This window comes from Acomys minous (assembly GCF_964271855.1).
Source record: "Acomys minous genome assembly, chromosome: 9".
NCBI lineage: Eukaryota > Metazoa > Chordata > Mammalia > Rodentia > Muridae > Acomys > Acomys minous.
This window is the reverse complement of record NC_140490.1, coordinates 116,443,302-116,464,670: the sequence shown is the minus strand read 5'-3', so window position 1 is coordinate 116,464,670 and position 21,369 is coordinate 116,443,302. Positions and strand designations below refer to the sequence as shown.

The 21,369-nt window shown below is 37.3% G+C and overlaps 1 protein-coding gene across 9 annotated transcripts in view; it reads left to right on the top strand.

Annotated features, from left to right (window-relative positions):
* Positions 1-21,369, top strand: part of CNOT2 (CCR4-NOT transcription complex subunit 2) — a 93,807-nt gene that overhangs the window by 42,733 nt on the left and 29,705 nt on the right. For 5 of the 9 annotated variants that reach the window (XM_084795359.1, XM_084795364.1, XM_084795358.1 and 2 more), the window contains exons 3-4: positions 7,083-7,205; positions 17,231-17,297. The exons of 1 other annotated variant lie outside the window; for it this stretch is intronic. In XM_084795359.1, the coding sequence (XP_084651485.1) occupies positions 7,083-7,205; positions 17,231-17,297 (190 nt within the window). Of the gene's footprint in view, positions 1-7,082; positions 7,206-17,230; positions 17,298-21,369 lie in introns of those variants that run through there. 3 more of the 9 variants (XM_084795363.1, XM_084795362.1, XM_084795366.1) reach the window with 2 other exon arrangements.

Sequence of the window (21,369 nt, the reverse complement as noted above, 5' to 3'; positions counted from 1 at the left end):
GGTAGCTGTGGCTTGGCTCTCTGGAGAGAAACTCCAAAATGTTTTCCTTTGAAATTGTGACAGGAGAACTGGGGCTTTCAACCATTCTGGGTTTGAAATATTAACAAAAGTAAGTAGGATGCAGTTGAGGCATGTTATCTACACAGTTCAGCAAATGCTTTTGAAGAATATCTGTTCTCTGTAATTCATATCATATGATTTATAGATCCTTGAGCACACAAGACATTTGAAATTAAACTCAGGAAAAACAAAATCTTAATATGACCAAGGGACATTTTCCCAGTGTGTCTCTGCATTTTAGATGACTAAAATACGAAGTGTTTTCTTGGTGTTACAGATCTTCAAAATGCAAAATGTTTCAGTAGTTTAGCTTTCTTTTCTTAAGTTAATTTTCCACATGACTCTCAACAAAGTATCAGACTGTTTCCCCCATTCTTTCTAAGAAGTGTCTTAAAATATTTGGAACATCATCTTTTTGTTGTTTAGAGAGCTTGTTTTATATACTAAACTTAGAAGCTTTCAGCTGTTCCCTTGTCCTTCCATTTGTGTCTTATACTTTATACTCTGCTGTGGAGGGCCTGCTGCTTAGGTGTAGACTCTGTGCTTTCAGCGCAGCGTCCTGCAGCACTAGGTAGAGCTGATCCTTCAGTGGGTAGATGCTCCACCGCCCCCACCCCCCACCCCCAGAGACCGGTGTTATTACATGTCAGAGCGTTGGCTCATTGTGTAGGTTTTTCTTTCAAAGTGTTTTATGTTTGGTGATTTGGATTTGGGCCTGTGTAAAGCTTATTGATTACGTTTTAATTTAAAAACCACAAAATCAGTTTATCCTTTGGATCATGACCAAATTTTAGGAGGTGGCATTTTGGTTACTGCTTTCCAGAGCACGCACACTTCAGCAGGAGCACATTCGGTTCCGTGGCAAGTCTGTCTGGAAATGCGATCCACAAAGACCATTCCACACACCAGATTTCAAGTTTCAGATTCAGAAAATTGTCTCTTTTTCACCTTTGCTTTCAGACCTAGGGCAAACTACGTTTTTGTATTAATTATTCAAAAATACTCAAACTATTTCTGAACCCCCAGAAAGGACTTACACAGACTCAAATGATCAAGCATGGGGGTTTGAGAAGGCCTGGGTTTCCCTTGGCACAACACATTTCCATTCAGTCTCCTGTGCACCTTCCCTGGCCGTCTTCAGCGTTCATTTTTCATCTTGTTATTTAGTGAACATTTTGCATTTAATGAAACGATGACAGAGTTTTCTTTGATTTCTAGGCATTAATTTGCATCAGAAATTTGAACTAAATTCTGGCTGAAATTTGGGGAGGTGGGTCTCAGGAATTAAAGAATAGAGCTATTTGTAATAATTGAGAATTGAGGTAGCTGGTTGAAAGTCTAACATCACTAAAAAAAACCTCTTAGATTATGAAAAATATTTCAGATGGTTTTCATAATCTAATGGGCTCCTCATGAATAGATTGAGATGCTAATTGAGTACTTCCTGGTAAAGTTAGATGGGTACCCCTGACAATTGTTACTGTTTTTATTCTTTTTCTTCCTTGGTAGACAAGAGAGAACTTGTATGTTTGTGGAGTATATTGAACTGAAAAGGCAAGTTAAATTGTGTATTAGTGGTCAAACTAACTTGCTAACATACTCATTAAACACTAAGAAAGAGGCAGCTTTCCTGTTCTGTCACACTGTGTATGACTTGGACCTAAAACTCATTTTCCTTAGTAATGCAATGTCAGTGCAAATCCAATAGATAGGAGGAGAAAATTTGGGCCAATGAAACATAGAGTACAGATTTGGGGTTTGGGTGGTAGTGGTGCTGATTTTTCTAGGATTTTTGTTTTGTTTTGTTTTCGGTTTTTTTTGTTTGTTTTGTTTTGTTTTCTTGTTGTTTATTTGTTTGCTTTGAGATAAGGCCTTTTTTGTTGGTAGGCATGCTGCAGACTCCTGGGTGGAGGCAGTCCTGCCTCAGTCTCTCCAGTGCTAGGACTGTAGGAGCAGCCACATACTCCAGTCAGATGACGATTGCTGGTGTGAGATACTTGATTTCTGAACTAGAAAAGGATGCCATTGTGGATTCATTCCACTTTCTACAGGTGTCCCACATACTTATCATATAATGTTTGCATTATTAGCTTCATAATGAAATTAAGGGTTTTGTTACAGTCATCTTAATTGCTGAAAGGATTAAGTTGGATTAACTCTAGAAAGTACTTTAATATGTTAGTTCACTTGGAATGTAGAAAAGTGGCATATGTTAATTTTTATATTTATTTCTACTTGAAGTTCTCCTTGGGTAATTTTTTTTTCTTACTTTCCTTTCCCTCACATCCTCCCCTCCCCTCCTATCCCTTCCCCACCCAGTCCCACAGTGCTGAGGCTCAAACCCAGGGCCTTGCTAAACGTCAGCCCTACAGCCTCAGCCCAGTAACTGTTCTGTTGCCGCCTCTCTCTGCTTCCTGGAGTTGGAGGTATACACCACTATGCTAGCAACAGTTACCTTCCAGTTAATGCAGTAGTGTTTTTATTCTAAAGTTAATGAAAATTCTTTAAAATAGATATGATCAGTGAGTGTTGTAGAGACTTCTGTGTCTGGTGTATAACCAGCCCATTGTCTTCTAAAGTCTTTCTCTGTTCATCACAAAATAAGGACATTACATATTGTTGATGATGATGTTGACCCTTAACACTTTTTACATTTTATGAAGAAAACACACAATAAAGGATAAATTGTGTGTGTTTGATTGTGGCTCTACTATGGTGTCTAAAGGGGACATGCGTAATAGGTTCCCAGGAAACAAAGCCTGCCTGTGTACTTCTCAGGTGCACAGCCTTGAGCAGGTTACTTAAATTCTGGTCCTGCGTTTTCCTAGATACAAGGTGGGGGACACTAATTGTTTGTTGGCTTCATAGAATTATAATGACAGCACAAATAAGCTTTCATTGTTTGTCTGAGACAGGCTGTCCAGCTGTCCAGGAACTTGCCATATAGACCAGGCTGGCCTCCAATGTAGAGATCTGCCTGCCTCTGGCTCTAAAATTCTGGGTTTAGAGGTGGGCACCAACTGGCTTTGCCTGAATCAGGGCTGATTACAGGGTCATTTTACAATTAGGGTTATAATAGAATGCTTTCTTTCACTGATTAAGGAGAGAAGTAAGGAGAGCTGTAATTTAGCATTGACGTTTTTAAAGCGTGAGCAATGAGCAAGGGTACTGTAGAGGTAGCAGCTTGTACAAAGGCTCAGGGCACAGGGAGAGTTGAGCAACTGAAGGAATGCCGCATGTGAATGCTGGGAGGGAAGGGCTTGGTGAGGAGAGGCCCTTACACGGGGCCTTGCCGCCTCTGCATCTGGGCAGGTGGTTGAAGAACTTTGATCAGTAGATCCATGAACGTGAATTTTCACTTAAATTGCTTGGATGGAGGAAAGTAGATTTAAAGAGAAAGGAAACCTTCAGCTAAGATGTGAGAAAGGTTTGGATGCTGTTGGAGTGCCTTCTGTTAGTAATGACAGCAGAGATAGAAAGTTATTGATGATGTAGATAATGCAGTAAGTATTCATAGTTTGATGAGCTTGGACTAATTTTCAAGGTCACATAGGTTACTGTCAAGTGGGTGCAAGAGGTTTGTAATGTGTTCCTCTGCCTGTTCTCTGCCTGACTCACCTAGCACTGACGGCCCTGCTTCTCTTTCCTTCCAGAACCTGTTGTGTTTGCGATAGAGAAAGGTTTTGTTTGCCTTGGGGTTTGGGTTTTTTTTGGGAGGCGGGGGGAGGGTTGTTTTGAGACAAGTTTCATGTAGCCAAAGTTGGTCTAGATGAATTCTAGAACTTTCTGCTTCTACCTTCCAAGTGCTGGGATTATGTGTGCTGCAGAAACACCTAGGTGTATTGAACGTTCTGCTGTTTTCGGGTTTTCCTCACTGCTGAGTCCTTTCATAGGTGTTCTGTCTTGGTCCACAGTTTTGTTCTCCCACTTTTTACTTTTACTTGTTTGATGCAAGTTTTGTCCAAACATTGCACCTCGCTCACTTTTCTTTAGATGGGTTAAGTGATCTTGTATTTGAATTTGCGAGTTCATTCACGAGTTTGTCTATAACCAGATTGTTGGCTTGCTCAAGACCACAGCTTTTTAGTCAAGCTTTGTCATCATTCAGCACAAATTTCTTAGAATTCACATAGTGAACTTTCTAGAACATAAACTAAGACACACGTAAGAAGAAACAAAAACAGACAGTCAGAAAAGCCTGGCTACCTTAAAAGTAGCATGTGCTGGGTATGCAGAGCAAATGCCAGAGCCTGAGTTGGTGTATCAGGGTTAAATCTGTCATCACTGATGAACTTAAACTTTGGGAGTTGGAATGCTTGGCAGCACTTCAGATGTGCTGCTAGAACCTTCAGCTAAGATTTGAAAATGGTTTGAAATCATTGTCTATTTGTTACCAGGAAAGGAAGGACCCTTTGGTCATGGAGTGGGCATGCTTTTTTTTCTTCAGGGATTGATGCTATGCCCAGTTGCATGTGCTACCATCCTAGGTCTCAGGGAAGACCTTGAAAGAAGGGCATGGTGTTTGTTAAATATGATTGCTCTCTGGGTATAAATAACAGGATATAGGGAGTCTATGCTACTTTTCTCTATTTTCCTGCCCTTGCCTTATTTTTCTGTCTAAGCCACATGTGTGTTTTCAAGTTAAATTTACCAAATACTCTTGCTTTATTTTCCCGATCATTTAAAAATACTTGAGCCTTGTGGCCCCTCCCCATTTCTCTATCAGTCTCTCTTAGACCTCTTCTCTGAAATTTTTTCAGACTATTTTAACTTTAGAGTTGTGAATTTTTGTGTGTGGTTTTTCAGACATACTGAACTGGCTTTGAATCAGTGTACTTAAATACTTAGAATATCACAGGAATTCGACTTGAGTATTGTGCTTTTGTAAGTAATAAAATAGTGCAGTTGGAAATTGAGGCCAGGTTAGCGCTTTCATTCCGTCCCAGCATAGTTCTCTGTATTCCTGAGACGAATAGTTCTTTTAGAAGAGTGAGATTGTTAGAGAAGATTAGCTAACCTACTGGAGTGCTTCTAAAAACTACATAGCTTCTTGGCGTGTCGAAGGTGCGATGAGAATGTTAGAATTAAATGTTTCCCGCTTGAGAAATACTGTTTTTGGAATATAACATCATTCCTAGGGGAATGTTTGTGTTTCTTATTCTTATAATTTAATCTGAGAATCCAGAGCAAGTCAGCAAAGAGTATAACAACCCTTGCTTCTGATGTAACAAGGAACTGTTCCTTATTTAAACTATTTTAAGAGTTATTTACAAAATTGACTTTTATTTATATGATATAGTCAGTAATTTCATTATACACTCTCTCATTGATAAGATGTGGTTTCTAGATTCTCTTTATTCTTTGCAAGAAAATGTAAATATTTTAAATGCCACGCCCACCAGCCCATCCATATCTGCTCTTGTTCAGCATGTATCCTTTATCCCTCTCACCATCTCCTACCTTTGTAGTCATCAAAAACCTCGTGTTTTATTGGCACCTGTCTCGTGTTCCTGCTTCCATCCTTCATAGTCCACTTTTCATAGCATGACTTCGGATCTCCCTCTCTTCCTCCCTCCCTCTTGCTACACTTCTCTGCTTATGTACAGTATTGGGAGAGGATAAACATTTCGATACTTTATGTGCACATAGAACATTCTGCTTGCATGATATTAAGCAAAGTAATTTATTCTGTATAATTAATTTCAACTTTGGAATTTTAGGAACCTAGAGCTGGTTTTAATGATACTATGTAAACATTTTCAAAGGAAAGTTTACATTGTGTCATTTTACATTCATTCATCTGTGTAAATTTTGTGAGAGGTGCCTAGATAATGAACTGTGTGTGCTACACACTTCTGTCCTTGTTTACTCTAACTTGTTAGCATCAGAGCTCACCAGCAAAGGTCCTGTAAAGAAAATTAAGTATATTCTTAATGCTTGCAAAACAAATTACAATCTCATATGTACTGGATCTAATTATTTTGTAACTGTTCATTTTCTGAAATTAACCCCAGAAAGGATATCTTGGCCCCTGTACAAGAGAGGGCTTAAAAAGCTTGGTGGATAGGCTTGTGTGGTTCTTCTCTGGAGTCATTTAGTTCTTGTTTGAAGAGAATAACCTTAACTACAGTAAGTGAATAAGACGTTAAATTTGAGTATACTTTAAAAATACAGTATGTTATTCAAATCTCTATACATCTCTGATGTCATTTCAGTTTACTCTAAATTTCAGAATATTGCCAGGAAGTGACTCACTTGGCCACACTAAATAACACCTTCTTGTAATCCCAGAGCTCTGAGGTAGAAAAGATGGGGGATTCAAGGCCACTCTGGGATATATAGTGAGAGCCTATGTAAAAACAAAGAATAAACAAACAAAAAAAAAACTTCATGTTGCTCAGCTGATAGTTTTGGAAACTTAAAAATTAACATGAATTTTGCTAGGTTTTGATGTATGTTTAAAATAGCTAGTATTTTTATAAAAACTTTAGAAGCAAAAGAATAAGCAGTAAAAATATAAATTTATATCTGATAAATGTATTCTGTGTATCAGTAGTTGTAACTTGACAAAAATTCTAGAATGCCTTTCCATGGTGATTAAAATAAATGTTGCACCATCATAAGCCTTCGTGCTCTTCCAAACAGTTTTAAACGTAGATGGAGTATGGAGAGGCACTGATGTGTGTAACGTGGGTGAAATTTTTGAAACACACACACACACACAAACAGAACCAAAAAACCTATGCTTGGGAAATTTATATTTGGAGCTAAAATTTTTCAAGAATAAGTGATTTAGCTCCATAAAAGTTAACAGAATTGTTAACTTCTGGCTTGTAGGAGGGTGGGGTGGGGCAGCGAAATTATTCTATACAGTCAGATTTGTATCTTTATCAAAAGTCCCATCACTCTTAGATACTCTGTCTCAGGGTCATAGTGGTACTCTCATTTTCTTTCCATAGGGGTAGAGCAACGCCAAACCATTCCGAAGTACGACTCTTGACAAAAGTAATATTTTTGTTTAGGTGACAAACAGCATGTTTGGTGCTTCAAGAAAGAAGTTTGTAGAGGGGGTGGACAGCGACTACCATGATGAAAACATGTACTACAGCCAGTCTTCTATGTTCCCACACCGGGCAGAGAAAGATGTAAGTGACACTGCTGCCTCAGCAGCCTGTGCTTGTTTCTAGGCCCTGAAGAGGAGCGTGTGAACTCGGCGGGAACTGTGTGTGTTTAGTGTTGGGCTAAGCACAGTTCTAGGCGCTGGGGCACAAAGATGTCCCTGCTTTGTAATGGGAAACCTTAGTGTCCTGTGAGCCTTCAGCCGAGATATGATCATGTTGTCATAGAATGTACAAAGGCATGGAGCAGCTACTGTACCTCTGAGGTAACCTGGGGTTTTGTTTCATGGGAAATGTGTTGTTTTTTTTTTTTTTTTTTTTTAAATAATAAAGCAAGAACACATACAAAGTTAAGCAAGCACATTTGTACAGGTTTAATCACAATAAACCTTGTCCTTACTGTGTAAATGCTCTGACTGTAGTTGTAGCTGACAGGTAAAGCATACCCTTCCCTCGCGGCTAGAGACCATAGGAGAAAGTCTTTGGTGCTGTGTAGATTGTGTATTACAGAGACTGCTTTGCAAGGCTAGGAAAGTAATAATCCCATTCCATAGGAAAAGTAACACATTTATAGGATATTTTAAAATAAACTCATCTGTTCAGATCATTTTAATCTAGTTCATGTATTAGTTTAGTCAAACTAGTAATATTTTGATGCTGTGTATCTGTTCAGCTTTTTTCCTTCAACGCTTTATGAATCTGCTGTTGCCTAATTTCCTTAGCAGTGCTCTCAGTTCTATTTAAAATGTGTAATAAATGCCCCTGTTTTTATTTAAAGCTGATTATTACTAATTTACTTACCAATTTTTAGAAGGTCACAAAATTGGTTCAACCTAGGTCAACATTAGGATTCTGATTTTCCTGTTTCCCCAGCCCAGCCTTTCTCCAATATTTTTATTTGAAAATTTATTGTTTTAGAAGCAAAGAATCAATTACCTTATTTTCCCTCCAAATTATAAATGCATTGGCTTTTTTAAAATCCTGAATGTGCCCTTCAATACCATATGAAATGATGTTAACTAATTTTATAATGGTCCTTGACTAGCAAATTATTTTCATTTACTGTGCATTATATTGAATTATTATTTGCATGTGTCTGACTTAAGTGTTGATTCTGTAGGTTAAAAAATTAGAAGTGTGGATCACTGGTAGAGCAGTCACATAGTAAAAGCAAAGCCCTGGGTCCAGTCACTAGTGTTGTAAAACATTTTGGTGTAATATTTGGTAGTTTCATTGCAGAAACTTTATACTATGACTTGTGCGTTTTACTGTGGATATGTAATAAAAGCTAAGTTTGGCAGGGAGGTGGTAATAAAATATATTGATACAAGTGTTTAATTAAGAACATGTGAAGATTTAAACTGAAATCTAAAATTGACCTTATATAGACAGTGAATAACAAAGAACTATCTGTCAGGGCTGGAGAGATGGCTCTGCAGTGAGGAGCAGTGGCTGCTTTCTGAGAGGGCCCGCTTCTCTGCCTAGCATTCACAGGGTAGCTTAACCATCTGTATCTGTAACTCCTGTTCCAGGAAACCCAATGCCCTCATTTGACCTGCTTGGCACTGCATGCCTGTGGTGCACAGACATACATACACACAAAACATCTATACTCATAAAAATTAATTTTCAAAGAACGAGAAATGTCTCTCTGCCAGGACTACTATAATTTTTAAATGAGAATTAGTATATCCACTTTACTCAGGGACACACATACATTACTACTCTAATATAGTTGATTGCCACAGAAGTGACAGGATACTTTCCTTTATGAAACGTTCGGTGCTAAATTAAGAAGTAATAAATAGACAAAAGAGGAGCTTGAACTAAAAAAAACAGTGTAAATATGCTTGTGTCCTGACTTTTCCTGTTAGCAAGAATATCTTAAAACTTTGGTTTCTTTGCCTGTAAAATAATAATAACAACAATATAGCAGGTACCTGGGAAGATTGTTGCTGTTACTTTTTTCTTACTGCAAACAGTACAGGCAGACTATGTAATATTTAAAAGTATTGCTAGAATGTTAATTTTTTACTTCAAATATTTGCATCAAAATTCTTAGAATGATTTAAATTTCTGAAACATGGTGCAGTCTTCCATGAGAATGTGTGTAACAGTTTGTGGTTTCCCATGCCTTTAAGAATACCAGCTCATAAGTCTGGGCATATAGACCAAAGTGGTGTATTGTTTGGATGTATAAGTTACCTTTTCATTGCTGTGACAGAATGCCTAAGGAGAAGTGATGTTAAGAAGGGGTTTTTATTCTCACAATTTAAGGGGATACATTTCATCATGCCTGGGAAGGCATAGCAGGAGGACCATGTCCATGATCAGAAAGTGGGACTTGGCTGTAAGACTCAAGGCCTGCCCACAGTGACTCACTTCCTCTAACAGGTCTCCACCTTCTGAGGGCCCTTTCCTAACAGTGGCACCAGTGAGCACCAAATGCTTGAATGCATGCACCTATGACAGACGATTTACATTCAGACAAAACAGTGTACATACATTAAAGTGTCTCTAAATGTAAACGCATAGACTTAACACACAGAGTGATGTGTCTTTCCCATATGGTTAGTGACAGTTTGTCGTTTTTGTATTACTGATGTTTGTGCCTTCTCATATTTATCTGTTGATCTGGTCTTGACTTCTTTTATTGCAAGTATTTTTTAATAAAACTTTCCCTTTATTTATGGTTTTTATATTGCATACATTTCATCATTTTACTAAAAATGATCTTCAGTATTTTTTCTTTGAGTTTACAGTTAATACACAAAACATAAAAATTGTACATATTATAGGAGTATATTGTGATGTTTTAATATATGTTTACATTGTGTAATGATTAAATCAAGTTAAATTGTTGTTGTAAACAGTTTCCATTATTTTGTGGCTTTTTGTTTTCATGCGTGCTGAGGGTTGAAGACAGAGACAAGTGCTCTACCACCGAGCCACATCCCTAGCCCAAGGGATTTTTTAAAAATTGTTTTTTAGATTAGAGCATGTTAGACATTTCCCCAGGATTATCCTATTCTATTTCATAACCTGATTTATAATGTATTCTGTTTAAGATGTGAACAGTGAGGTGGCAGACACTTCTTTGTCTCTTGTGGTGTTACCCATTTGTCTTTACACCATTTATATTTCAGATCCTGGGCCAGAGAACTTTTTTCTTAACTTTGCTCTGTAGGCTGAAGCAGAATGAAGGGTGCTACATAGACATAATGTAAAACCACTCTTAAGTTATGCATCCCACAAAACAAGCAATGTGCTGGATTTTGATAATAGATAGTAATTTGCTTATCTCTGAGTTTTAGAATGTTTGCTAATGACTGAGTGAAATGGGCCTCTTACTATATAAAAGTTTCTGATGCCCTTGGGCATGTTTTTAAAATCAGACTGAGTCTGTATCAAGACCATAATAGTTTGAATTGCTTTGGCACTATAGATTGGAGTAAGTCTTGGGTTAAGTCTTCTGTATCCCCTTTTATGAAAATGTATGTCATTAATACACAGCAGAACTAATTTCAGTACCAATACTGACTTCTTTCAGAAGGATCTTTCTTGACTGGTAACATAGCTTAGTAGCAGAATATTGCTCTTTGCACTCCAGTCATAAGGAGAGTCTTGTGTGTGTGCAGAGGCAGGGGCTGTTTCTGGTAGGAGTGGGTTTATGCGTTCAGTGGTGGAGGCCAGAATTCAACCTCAGGGATTCTTCCTCAGGAGCCATCTCCTTGTTTCTTGAGAGAGTGTAGTGTCTCTTGCTGAGATCTGGGTTTACAGATTAGGGTAGGCTCATTGGTCAGCGAGTCTCTGGGAGCCTCCAGTCTCTCTGTTCCATCACCACCAGGACACTGGGATCACAAGGATGCACGGCTATGCCTTGCTTTTCATGCATGCTGTGCAGCAAGTACTTTACCATCTATCTCTGGCACTAAGAAAGGCTTTGTGACATTTTCACACAGTTTTAAATTGCTCTTTGCTATTATATGTTGTGAATTTATGAATAATCACCTGCTTTTTACAAAGTGTTTTTAATCTGCTTTGTCTACTGAATGTGGACTGTAGAAACCCTAATAATAAAAGTTTAAACTTCAGCTACATGATTTATGAGTTGTGTCCTATGGCAAAGTAAGCAGTTTGTATGTATACAAAGTAAGCAGTTTTTATGCCCCTCAGTTTCTCACTTGGAACCCTGGAACAGTACTAAGGAAGTAGGTCGTGGTAGATGTAAGGATTGAATGAATAACTAAAAAGTTAAAGTGACAAATAAATGCTCCACAGGTGTCCTCCATTTAATTTTCAGGCAATTGTGTATAGCTTTTTAGATAATGGCTATTTTTTAAAAATTATTTCTGGAAAATTTTCAAATATAAAAATTTTAAAGTAATGATGATCACATTTTTCTTTTTGAGAAGAATTAAAAACATACTTTTTAATAATAATTTGTAATACAAGCACACTGGCTAGGGGGTGAGTGAGTCTTGATGTCAGCTTAACCAATCTTAAGGAGTGAGTTTTGGGGGGTGAGGGGATTGGAGAGAAAATAATAGGACTTTGAGTAGAATTCTTTAAATCTCCATAGTGTCTGCAGAAATAGTTATTTTAAATATTAGTATTACACTATCTATCACTTTTAAAAGATTAAAGGTAGTTTCTTAAAAATCCAAATTGTGGCTGTCTGTGATGGCACACATCTTTAATCCCAGCATTTGGGAGGCAGAGGAAAGTGGATCTCTGAGTTTGAGGCCAGCCTGATCTATACAGAGTGTCTATATAGAGTGTTCCAGGGCTATACCCTGTCTCAAAAAAATAAAATATCCAAAATTTTCTACTTATTCTAGTCTTAGAGCATAAAATATAACTTCTCAATCTACATAACTTTAAAAATATTTTTCAACTCTTTTAATTGCTAATGTCTTCCTAGTTTTATGAATCTTTACGTATGTACTCACTTTGATTAACTATAAGCATTATTTCAGAAACACAAACTTGCAGGGATGTCTTGTTTTAATACTCAGTGAGAAGACACAGGTGTGGTCCTTGGGCTTTATTTTTGAAGAACTCTGAGAACGAGTAAGAGCTGGATGTGTACTGAGTCCCACAAACCACCGTGAACTCACACCTCGCCTTCAGAGCATATTAGGCTACAGCCTTTACAGCAACTAAACTTGTTTCCATGACAATAAGCATCACTCTTATCACTGTCAGGTCCATGATTATCCTTAACTACATAGTGGAGTTAGAGTGCATGAATCTCAGATCCCCTCTCTCCCCTCCACTCCTTCTTTCCCTCCCTCCCTCCCTCCCTCCATCATTCCTTCTCCAGAGAGAGATTTGACACCACTTCCCAGAACTTTCTATAGTTTTCTTTCTCACATTGAGTTTTATGTTTAAATATATCACCTGAGAAGCCTTCCCTTTGGTCACTATTTCACAATAACTTCAGTTTATACTGCCAGCACTATTCCCACTGTCTTCTAAATTCTCTGGATTTCAAAACTCTGTGGTATTTGGATCATGGAAATGACTCAGCTGGTAAAAGTTCCTGCTGTCAATAGGCCGACATGTGGGGCAGAGAAAACTGATCTCCTACAGATTGTTCTTAGACCTCCATTTGGGAGCTGTGGGACATGTGCAGCCACACATACACTTACGCCCACAAAGTAAATAATAATGATGAAATTTAAAAAACTTTGTTAGAGAAAAATGCACAGCATTTATTACCACCTTGTTATTACTTAATCCACTAGAATTTAAGCATAGCAGGAGCAAGGATTTTGTATATCAATTAGAGCCATGCTTTTACAATCTGCTATTAGTTAGGAGGTAATATGTTTTGTGCTCATTGAAGAGAGGAGGAATAATAGATACTGTTGAAAATGGCATATATTGGAAGATACAATGTTAAAATTCTTTTTAAAAACATCTCAGACTTTAATAGAGAATATGGTCTGGGTGTGTATATTCAGTTCTTTTGTTTCTAAAGACAGGGTCATTCTGTGCCTCAGGCTGGCTTGGACCTCACTGTGTATGCATAAATAAAGCAGAAAACTCATTAGCAGTCACATTATCTTCAAACAGTATTAAAAAATTAGAATGTAAAATGCAGAGAAGATGATAGGCCTATGAGGCATCCACATCGTTATCTGGCAAACAGACTTGTTCAGTCATCAGATCAGCATAGAGAGCAAGCATGTCTTACTCTAAAGTACTCCAGAAAGAAGTACTAAAACTCCAATGTCCCAGTTCTAAAACTTTTTACAGATCATTACTGTGGTTTAAAAACAAATCAAAATCTCAAATTTTGGGTTGTTTTTGGTGAGGAGGGAACTTGGATTTGAGTTCTGAATTACTGGAAGCTGGTTAATCTGTAGTAGCAAAGGTGTGTGTGTGTGTGTGTGAGAGAGAGAGAGAGAGAGAGTGAGTGTGTGTGTGTGTGTGTGTGTGTGTGTGTGTGTGTGTGTGTACATATGCACATGTGGTTTTAAAAGTATGTTTTAAGTTGGAACAGTGTTTTTGAGTGACTGGGTGGAAGTGTCTTTGATACTAATGCATATGAAGAGCCTTTGAATGTAAGCATTGCTAGAACCAGTTCCGTGTCTTTCTGTAAATTTATACTTTAGCACTGACCAAGGAGGAGTTCAGACACTGTCACGTGTAAAAGCTCTGCGGCATCCTTTTTTCCTTTTAGTGAAAGCATTTCAATCTTAGGTGTTTACTATTGAGGAATTCATTAGTGTACCATTTAAGAAGTTATTTATGTAAACTCTTATTTTACTGTATCTAATTCATAAACTGTCAGGTTTTGTGACTTATTTACGGTTGTTTTTGCATCTTCTACTGCGCCCTGTTCCCTTTCTTTTTTGTTTATTTTAGTGTACTACATCTTTGTTTTAGATTTTATTGGTTTCATTCTAAAAGTCATTGTTTTTTAATCTAAAATTCTTTAGATTCTGCTTGTGTGTATACACATGCATGAACATGCTTGCTTTCTTCGTCTTTCATTCTTTATATAGCTAAGATATAGTCAGAACCTAATTTTTTTTTCTTAAAAATTTTCTTAAAATAAGTAGAGGAACTATCACCATCCCTTTAAGTAAATTAGATCAGACTTTAGAGGATAATTGTATCTTTATTTTTAATATTAGAGATTTTATTTTACAATTTTAATTCCATCACCAAACTGTTTGTTTTGTAAGTTAAGTTTATTGATAGCAGACCTATATATCGATTGAGTAACTGCAAGAAATCATCACCATTAGGAAGCACAAGGGAGATGGAAGAGTCAGTGCTGTAGATTGTTACTGCCCACTAATGTCACTTGCAGCATTAATGAAGATAACTCTCATAAGATGTAGTTCTGAAGCCTCCGCCTTGGGAGACGGATGAAGGAGGATCGTGAGTTTGAGGTCAGCCTGGATTGCCTAGTGGCGTCCTGTCTCAGACCTTCTACATGGTGTGTCTTGGGAAAAGGCACCATGTTGTTGTGGTGTTTGGCTGCTTTTGTAGTCCTTGAGAGATGCAGGCTTTGTATAGAGTGATTTTAAACTGGCAGCATGGTAAGCTTTTTATAGTTTCTTCATTCTACACATAACATAACACTTAATTGCTTTCCGTCCTTTACTTTTTTTTGGTAAAGCTGGGGTATTTCTCCTTACACTGCATTTTCTATTGTAATATCTTTTGTGGTCTAAGATTTTGTTTTTCTAAGAAATTTGTTTTTTATGATTAGCTTTTGCCATCTAAATACATAATTTTTTGTGGCTTTTTAATAGTTGATTTTTTCCCCAGGGTACATTACTAATATTCTTTAAGCCTTCAGGTTCCTGAATACATTGTTTAATAGCTTCTGTATTATCAGTGTAGAAAGTGATATTTCATGTCTCACGCTATGTGAGTGGCTCACCTCACAGCTCTTGTTTTGGAAGTCACAGCATCTCTGACTTTATATTGTGCCCTTCTCACTTCTTCCTCCAGTGCTCAGGGCTCATCACGTGTGTAATTTATCTATTTCTAGCCTTTATGAGAATCTACACTAAAAGGTCTGGTCCTTGGCATTCCGTAAGTATATGTTTTTAGAAGAGTATCATTTTAAGATGTCCATTTGAAGATGTGTATGTTCATTGTAAGTTGTGTTTTCATATTGGCCAATGTCTTATATGTGAAACCTTGGAAAGCGTCTCTATTATTTGTTTTATAGATAATGTTAACAAAATCATGATTCTTAACCATTTCATATAAATGTTTTGTCACCAGGTACAAGTTTATTAAAAAGTTATAAATCTCAATTTTTTTCACACAGCTTGGAAATGAACTTTTAATATGTGTATAAAATATTTATAGTTGATATATAGTTATACATATTATAACTATAATCTTTATAATTAAATATTTAGTTAAATATGGTAACAGTAGTGACTAATAGAAGAATTTGGTTGTATTTTACCCTATTTGATTGATTAAGGTTATATAATTTTAGTGTTAATTGTCTAAGATAAACACACTGGATGTAAGAAGGAATATATCTGCTCTTCACTGGGAAATTAATAATTCTGTCATAAGTACTGATGGTGTTAGAGTCATGGATAGCTCACCCAGGGTCTGATGTGCCCCGAGCTTTAGAGCAGCTCTCATGTTAGTTTGTAAATCTTAGAGTAAGTGAAGCAGCATGTGCCTTCCTAAGTGCTAAGTTTTTCCTCCTATGGGACCACAGAGCATCTTTGTCCTCTCAGCAGCCCCTTTTCTTCTGTCTGTCCCAGCTATACCAAGATCAAAGCACTGTGGCTCCCATAACTAGCACGCCTTCTTGGTCGTTGTTTGTTGTTCTTTGCCATCATCTCACCGTTTCCGTCCAGTTCTTCTTCAGTTACCTTCCTACTTTAATCTTGCCACTTTCTTGCTTAATACTTTTTGGGGATAGGGGTTATAGTTGGCAGCCATTCTTTGACGTTAAAGAAGACCCTTCAGAATCTTGCCCCCAACATTTTTTAATTTCCCATTTTTTATATTCTCCAATAAGACTAAGGTTTCTCTTCTTTCCTAGTCAGCGTTGCCTCATCATCACTATTTCTTGCCATGTGCTTTGATGATGACATTAGGTGCACAGTGTTGGCCTAAGCCGTGCCTCCCATGTAGCTTCGTCACGTGGTACACCTATAGACACTGACTGACTTCATCTGTGGGTAAATGGTTTTTCCAGTCATGCTCTACTTCTGCTGTTGCACTTGCTGCACCTCCTTGGACTGTAATTTTATGATTTTCTCTCTTTTCCCACTAGGTTATAAGCCTATTGAGGTCATGGCCCATGTTTTGCTTAATCAAAACATTTTGATGGTTGTGTACAATTGACTATTGAAACATCTGCTTAGTGTCCTCATTGATGCAGCTTAATTGTCTGTTTTATCAATGGCACTCCTGCATCTCTGTCTGTCAAGAAGTACATGCGCTCTGTGAATGTAACATACCTTTAAGGAATTGATATTCTGTCAGAAAATAACACTGTTCTAGTAAATTCAAAGGCAGTTGTGCAGCAGGTGCCGTGAAGTCAGTATCACTCAGTAAGTCAGATCACATCTACGGTTTTGCTTATATTTTTTACTTGTGTTTTGCTAATGTTTTCTCTCCACTTACATAGCTCTGTGAATATAAAAATCAAATATTTTTAAAAAATAGAAACTTTTACTTTGATAATGGGCTGAATTTAGAATTTGCTTTGATGTATAGACTAAGGCCACTGTCACACAGATTAATAAAGCTGACTTTGAGATTTTAGCTTTGTATTTTTGTTAGTAACCTACTTTATAAAAGAAGTAATGGTGGCATTATACTTCAGTGTAAAAACCCTCAGCATTAATTTTTATTTGCACAGTTTGGTTTTATCTGGTTATAGTAGTCTTTGTAAGAAATGTGGGACATATTCCATAATTGCTCATGCTGGCAAAGCATGAGCATGTAGTTGAGTCTCAGGTTTATGGTATGAAGTGTGGACTTGTGAGATGTAACTGCAATGCTCTGTCTGTCTGTATGCTCTAATAGAATTAATTTGTTTCTAGATGCTGGCGTCACCATCTACATCAGGTCAGCTGTCTCAATTTGGGGCAAGTTTATACGGGCAACAAAGTAAGAATTTTGTGATTATTCTGGGATAATTTATATTTAAGGAAAAAATAAAGAAGAACTAGTTTTACTTTTGTGGGTTTACTGTAGGACTTAACAGAAGATAGGTCATTTTCAGTTGCATTTTACTTGTGGATTAAACCTCATTATGCTGGACCTTGGTAATTCTAAATTCATTTATTTCTGGGATATAGCGTATGTTGCAGTTTACTTTGACATTATGCATATCTATATGTTCTTTTATAGTTTCTTGAAAAATTGGCAAATAACTAAAAGTAGTCAGTGTTGTGGTTTTAGTTCAAGGAAGTTAAAGATATTCCCTTTGGTTTGATGTACTGTTTAATTGGTTTAGATTTTGGCCTATTTATTGCTGTAAACTCAGTATTTAGCAACAGTTTTCATTTAGTAGAAACTATTAATTATTTATTTTGTTCTTTTCTCTGGCTACAACACCTAGATTTTTACTCATAGTTGAGCTTTTTCACTGTGTAACATTTTGTTTTACAAAGTATTACAATACTTTTAAAGCGCTTAGCACAGTGCCTGGCGCATAGTAAGCGCTCAATAAATGTTAGCTATACACTATCACATAAAATTTTATAAAACTAATTATGAAATATTTTTATATTTTTTCAAACTAAATTTCCAATGTTACATATTAATAAGATTTTATCATCTCTCATTCCTGTTGTTAATAGGGGCTGGGGTAAAGTGTTAAGAGTTACCACTAGGCAGTGATTCCTATTATTAATGGGGGCTGAGGTAAAAAGCTACCACCAGAGAGTGGAGGGGAGTGTCTTAGTTGGTTTCATGTAAAACATCAACCACCCTGTATGAAGAGAAGCAAACTTTTGACTAGTGCCAGAACAGTGTGTCGTGCCACTTCACCCTGTGCATTGGCTTCAACATTTGGGCGGTGGGCAGGGTGTGTGTGTGGTGTGTGTGTGTGTGTGTGTGTGTGTGTGTGTGTGTGTGTGTGTGTGTGTTTTTATATCATTGTTTCCATTTTTCTTTTTCTTTCTCCCTTTCTTTCTTTTCTTTCCTTTTTTTCTTCTTTCCTTTTTCTCTTTTTGGTCTTTTATGGTTTTTCTTTTGTTATGAAAAGTTTTCAAATACAGAATTAGTAAATATTAATTTCATACTTAAGCAGGAACATATTTTAAAAGCTTCCAATGAAAGGTAGAATTCCTTATTTATCTACTAATGTTTATCCTACCTGTTTAGGCAGCATACTAGCCTTATATTATGTTCTTGTTATCTTATGTGCAGTGTGACTTTTGCCCCTTTGTGGAGCCTTCCTGTAGAGACACCTAGCTGTTTAAAACTGTCTTCTATTTCAAAACAGCAGCTGCATAGGCCTGTTTTCATTTTAAAGTCAACAGTAGAAAGAAGATATAAAATTAAAATAATGCATTTGAAAAAGTGAGGTTGTTTTGTAATGGTTGGTCGCAACCAACTATAAACTTTTAAGTTTTTTTTTTAAGCTGCAAATGTGACGTTGCTTTGGGGATGGAGTTGGTTTGGAAGGTAGTGATGTCCTTGGCATGACAGATATTGACTGACTTCCAGCTTTCTTTAATTTGCCTTGTTTGGGGTTAAGAACATGCAGAGATTGATGGGTAAACAAGTTATTTTTCTTAGAAAAACATATCTTAAAGATACTTACTAGTTTTGAAAGAAGCCATGTGTGACATTTTTTGTTGTTGTTGGACTTGGCTGTATAAAGTGGGTATATTTAATAAAGTTTAAGTAGTAAGTAGTCTGAAGAAACACATTGTCAAAAAAGAGAACACGCAACGTTGTGAGATTTGAGGGGTTACAGTTTTACTTGTGTGTGTTAAAGTGAGACGCTGACTTTAGTGAAGGTTAGAGAGAGAATTAGTGAAAGAGTGACTTGGAGATACTGTTCTTGTGGCAACTTGTTATGCTCACACACTGAGACTAGCAGAACGTAAAGGTTCTTTTTTTTTTTTTTTTAACCTCAGTCTATTAAGTATCATTAATGATTTATCCTATTCAAATGTAAGCTCTATCTGGGATTTTGTTGTTGTTTGTTTGTCTCTGTGTCTGCGGTTTTTGTGACAGAGCTTATTATGTCAGCATTCCAGTCAGGAATGTCTCAGGGCCTCCTGCCTGTGCCTTCAACGTGCTAGGATTACTGTGGCTTGGTTTTAGTTTCTGGTGTTGGATACCGAGCCCAGGCCTTGCATATGCTAGGCAAGCACTGTTAACACTTAGATGTATACTCCCAGGTTGTTGCTTATTCTTGTTATTTGTTTGTTTGTTTTTGAAGTTAGAGATAGAAAGAAGAAAGAAAACTGTCTTTTTCAGAACTAAAACTTGGTGAAAGTGGGCACCGGTGTGCGGGTACTCTGGGTGTGGATGCAGGATGCTTGAATCCACATTTGGCCAGATTGGGGTGCAGTGACTATGTGATGAGCACCTGAAGTATCCAGAAGGTGCTAGGTTAGAGGACTGTATGAGTTCAGGACCTAGAGCAATATGATTATATTTAAACATACAACGGTTTGTGTGTGTGTGGCTTCTGCTCAGCAGTTGATAACTGTAGCAGCCAGGAAGCATGTTGTGTTCGAGTTAGTTACTTGTTCTTTCCCTGTCTTCTAAGTGTTCTTAAGATTTGAGTCAGTCTTATGGCCTTATATGTTCCTGGGCTTGTAACACTATATACTGCATGGAAATGGACAGAGAGCCAGGAACCTGTTTCTCCCAGCTCTTCATCGTATTGAAATGAAGTAGCTGTACAGTTGGAGCAGCCTTTCTGTACTCAGCAGTTAGTGTTCACAATCTTGGAAGTGGAGGAAAAGGAAACTTTATCTAGTGCCTTCTAATGTGTATTGTATTCACCTCTCCGCATGGATTATAGACATTTGTCCCAAATATCCCAAAGACTACTAGTTGAGGAAAGAAATAAATCTTAGGATTTAGACTCGTGGCTTGTGAGTGGTGTCACAGTGTGTCTAATTCTTCTAACGGATCCTCATCTGTGAACGCACTTTACTCTGTAGAGGAGAGCATAGTTGATATGGTTTAAAAGTCAGGATATTGGCATCATGAAGCACAGGAAAAGTAACTTGCGGTTGTGTGTGTCTTGACTGTCTTTGTGTCCCTAGGACTTTGCTTATGAAAAGTACCCAGTAGATATTTTCTGTTCTAGAGGAGGAGAGTTGTTCATATATACTAACGGTGTGAGCCCTTAGATAGCTTGATGATGAGACACTGCAGGGAATGGGAACTTACTGCTTGTTAATTGGTTTCAGCTAATAAGGATAATCCTCCCTTTTGTATGGATTAGAGATCAAATTTCTATCATCAAATTTTCCAGTAGAAAGTGTTACTTTATTAAGCTGTCTCAGTTTTCTTCACCATTATGATCATTTGTTTGCTTCTTCAACTGCCACGCACAGATTAGTTTAATCTTCACAACTCCGTGAGATGTTAGGGACCTTGCAAGGTCTTATAGATAGCAAGTGATGGAGCCAGAACTAAGTTACTTTTTAAAGAATGGTGCTCAGAATATGAGCTCAGTGTACAGTTTTTGAAAGCTGAAAGCTGCAGTCATGACCCCAGTGAGTCATTTGCATAAAAATTACAAGCATTGAGTGTACAAGTGCCAAGAATGTACTGAGCTGTCTTCTGAAGACAGTGTGATAGGATTTATTCATTCATCCTGTGTTTATTGAGTGCTGCCCTGAGTATGGTTAGATTACACTATCTAAGCAAGAATATAGCAAGTAGCAATGTTCCTGCTTTTCACGGTGCTTACATTTAGAGGAAGGAAACAGATTAAGATGGGAATATTGCAGCTCTAGTAATTAGTAGTACAAAAATTACATTAAGCTAGTGAGATGAGTAAGGATTCATATTTTACATGAGTCAAGCAAGAAGCCCATATTATCTCTCATAAATTAAAATGGAAGATGGAAGCCTGACTGTGAGCACGGCAGTCCCTGGAATGGTCTCGCGGGAGCCTTCTGCGTACACAAGAGCAGGGAAGATGTGCACAGTCACTTAATGACAGGAGCAGTGAGGAGGTCAGTGTGATGAGTGAGGAGAG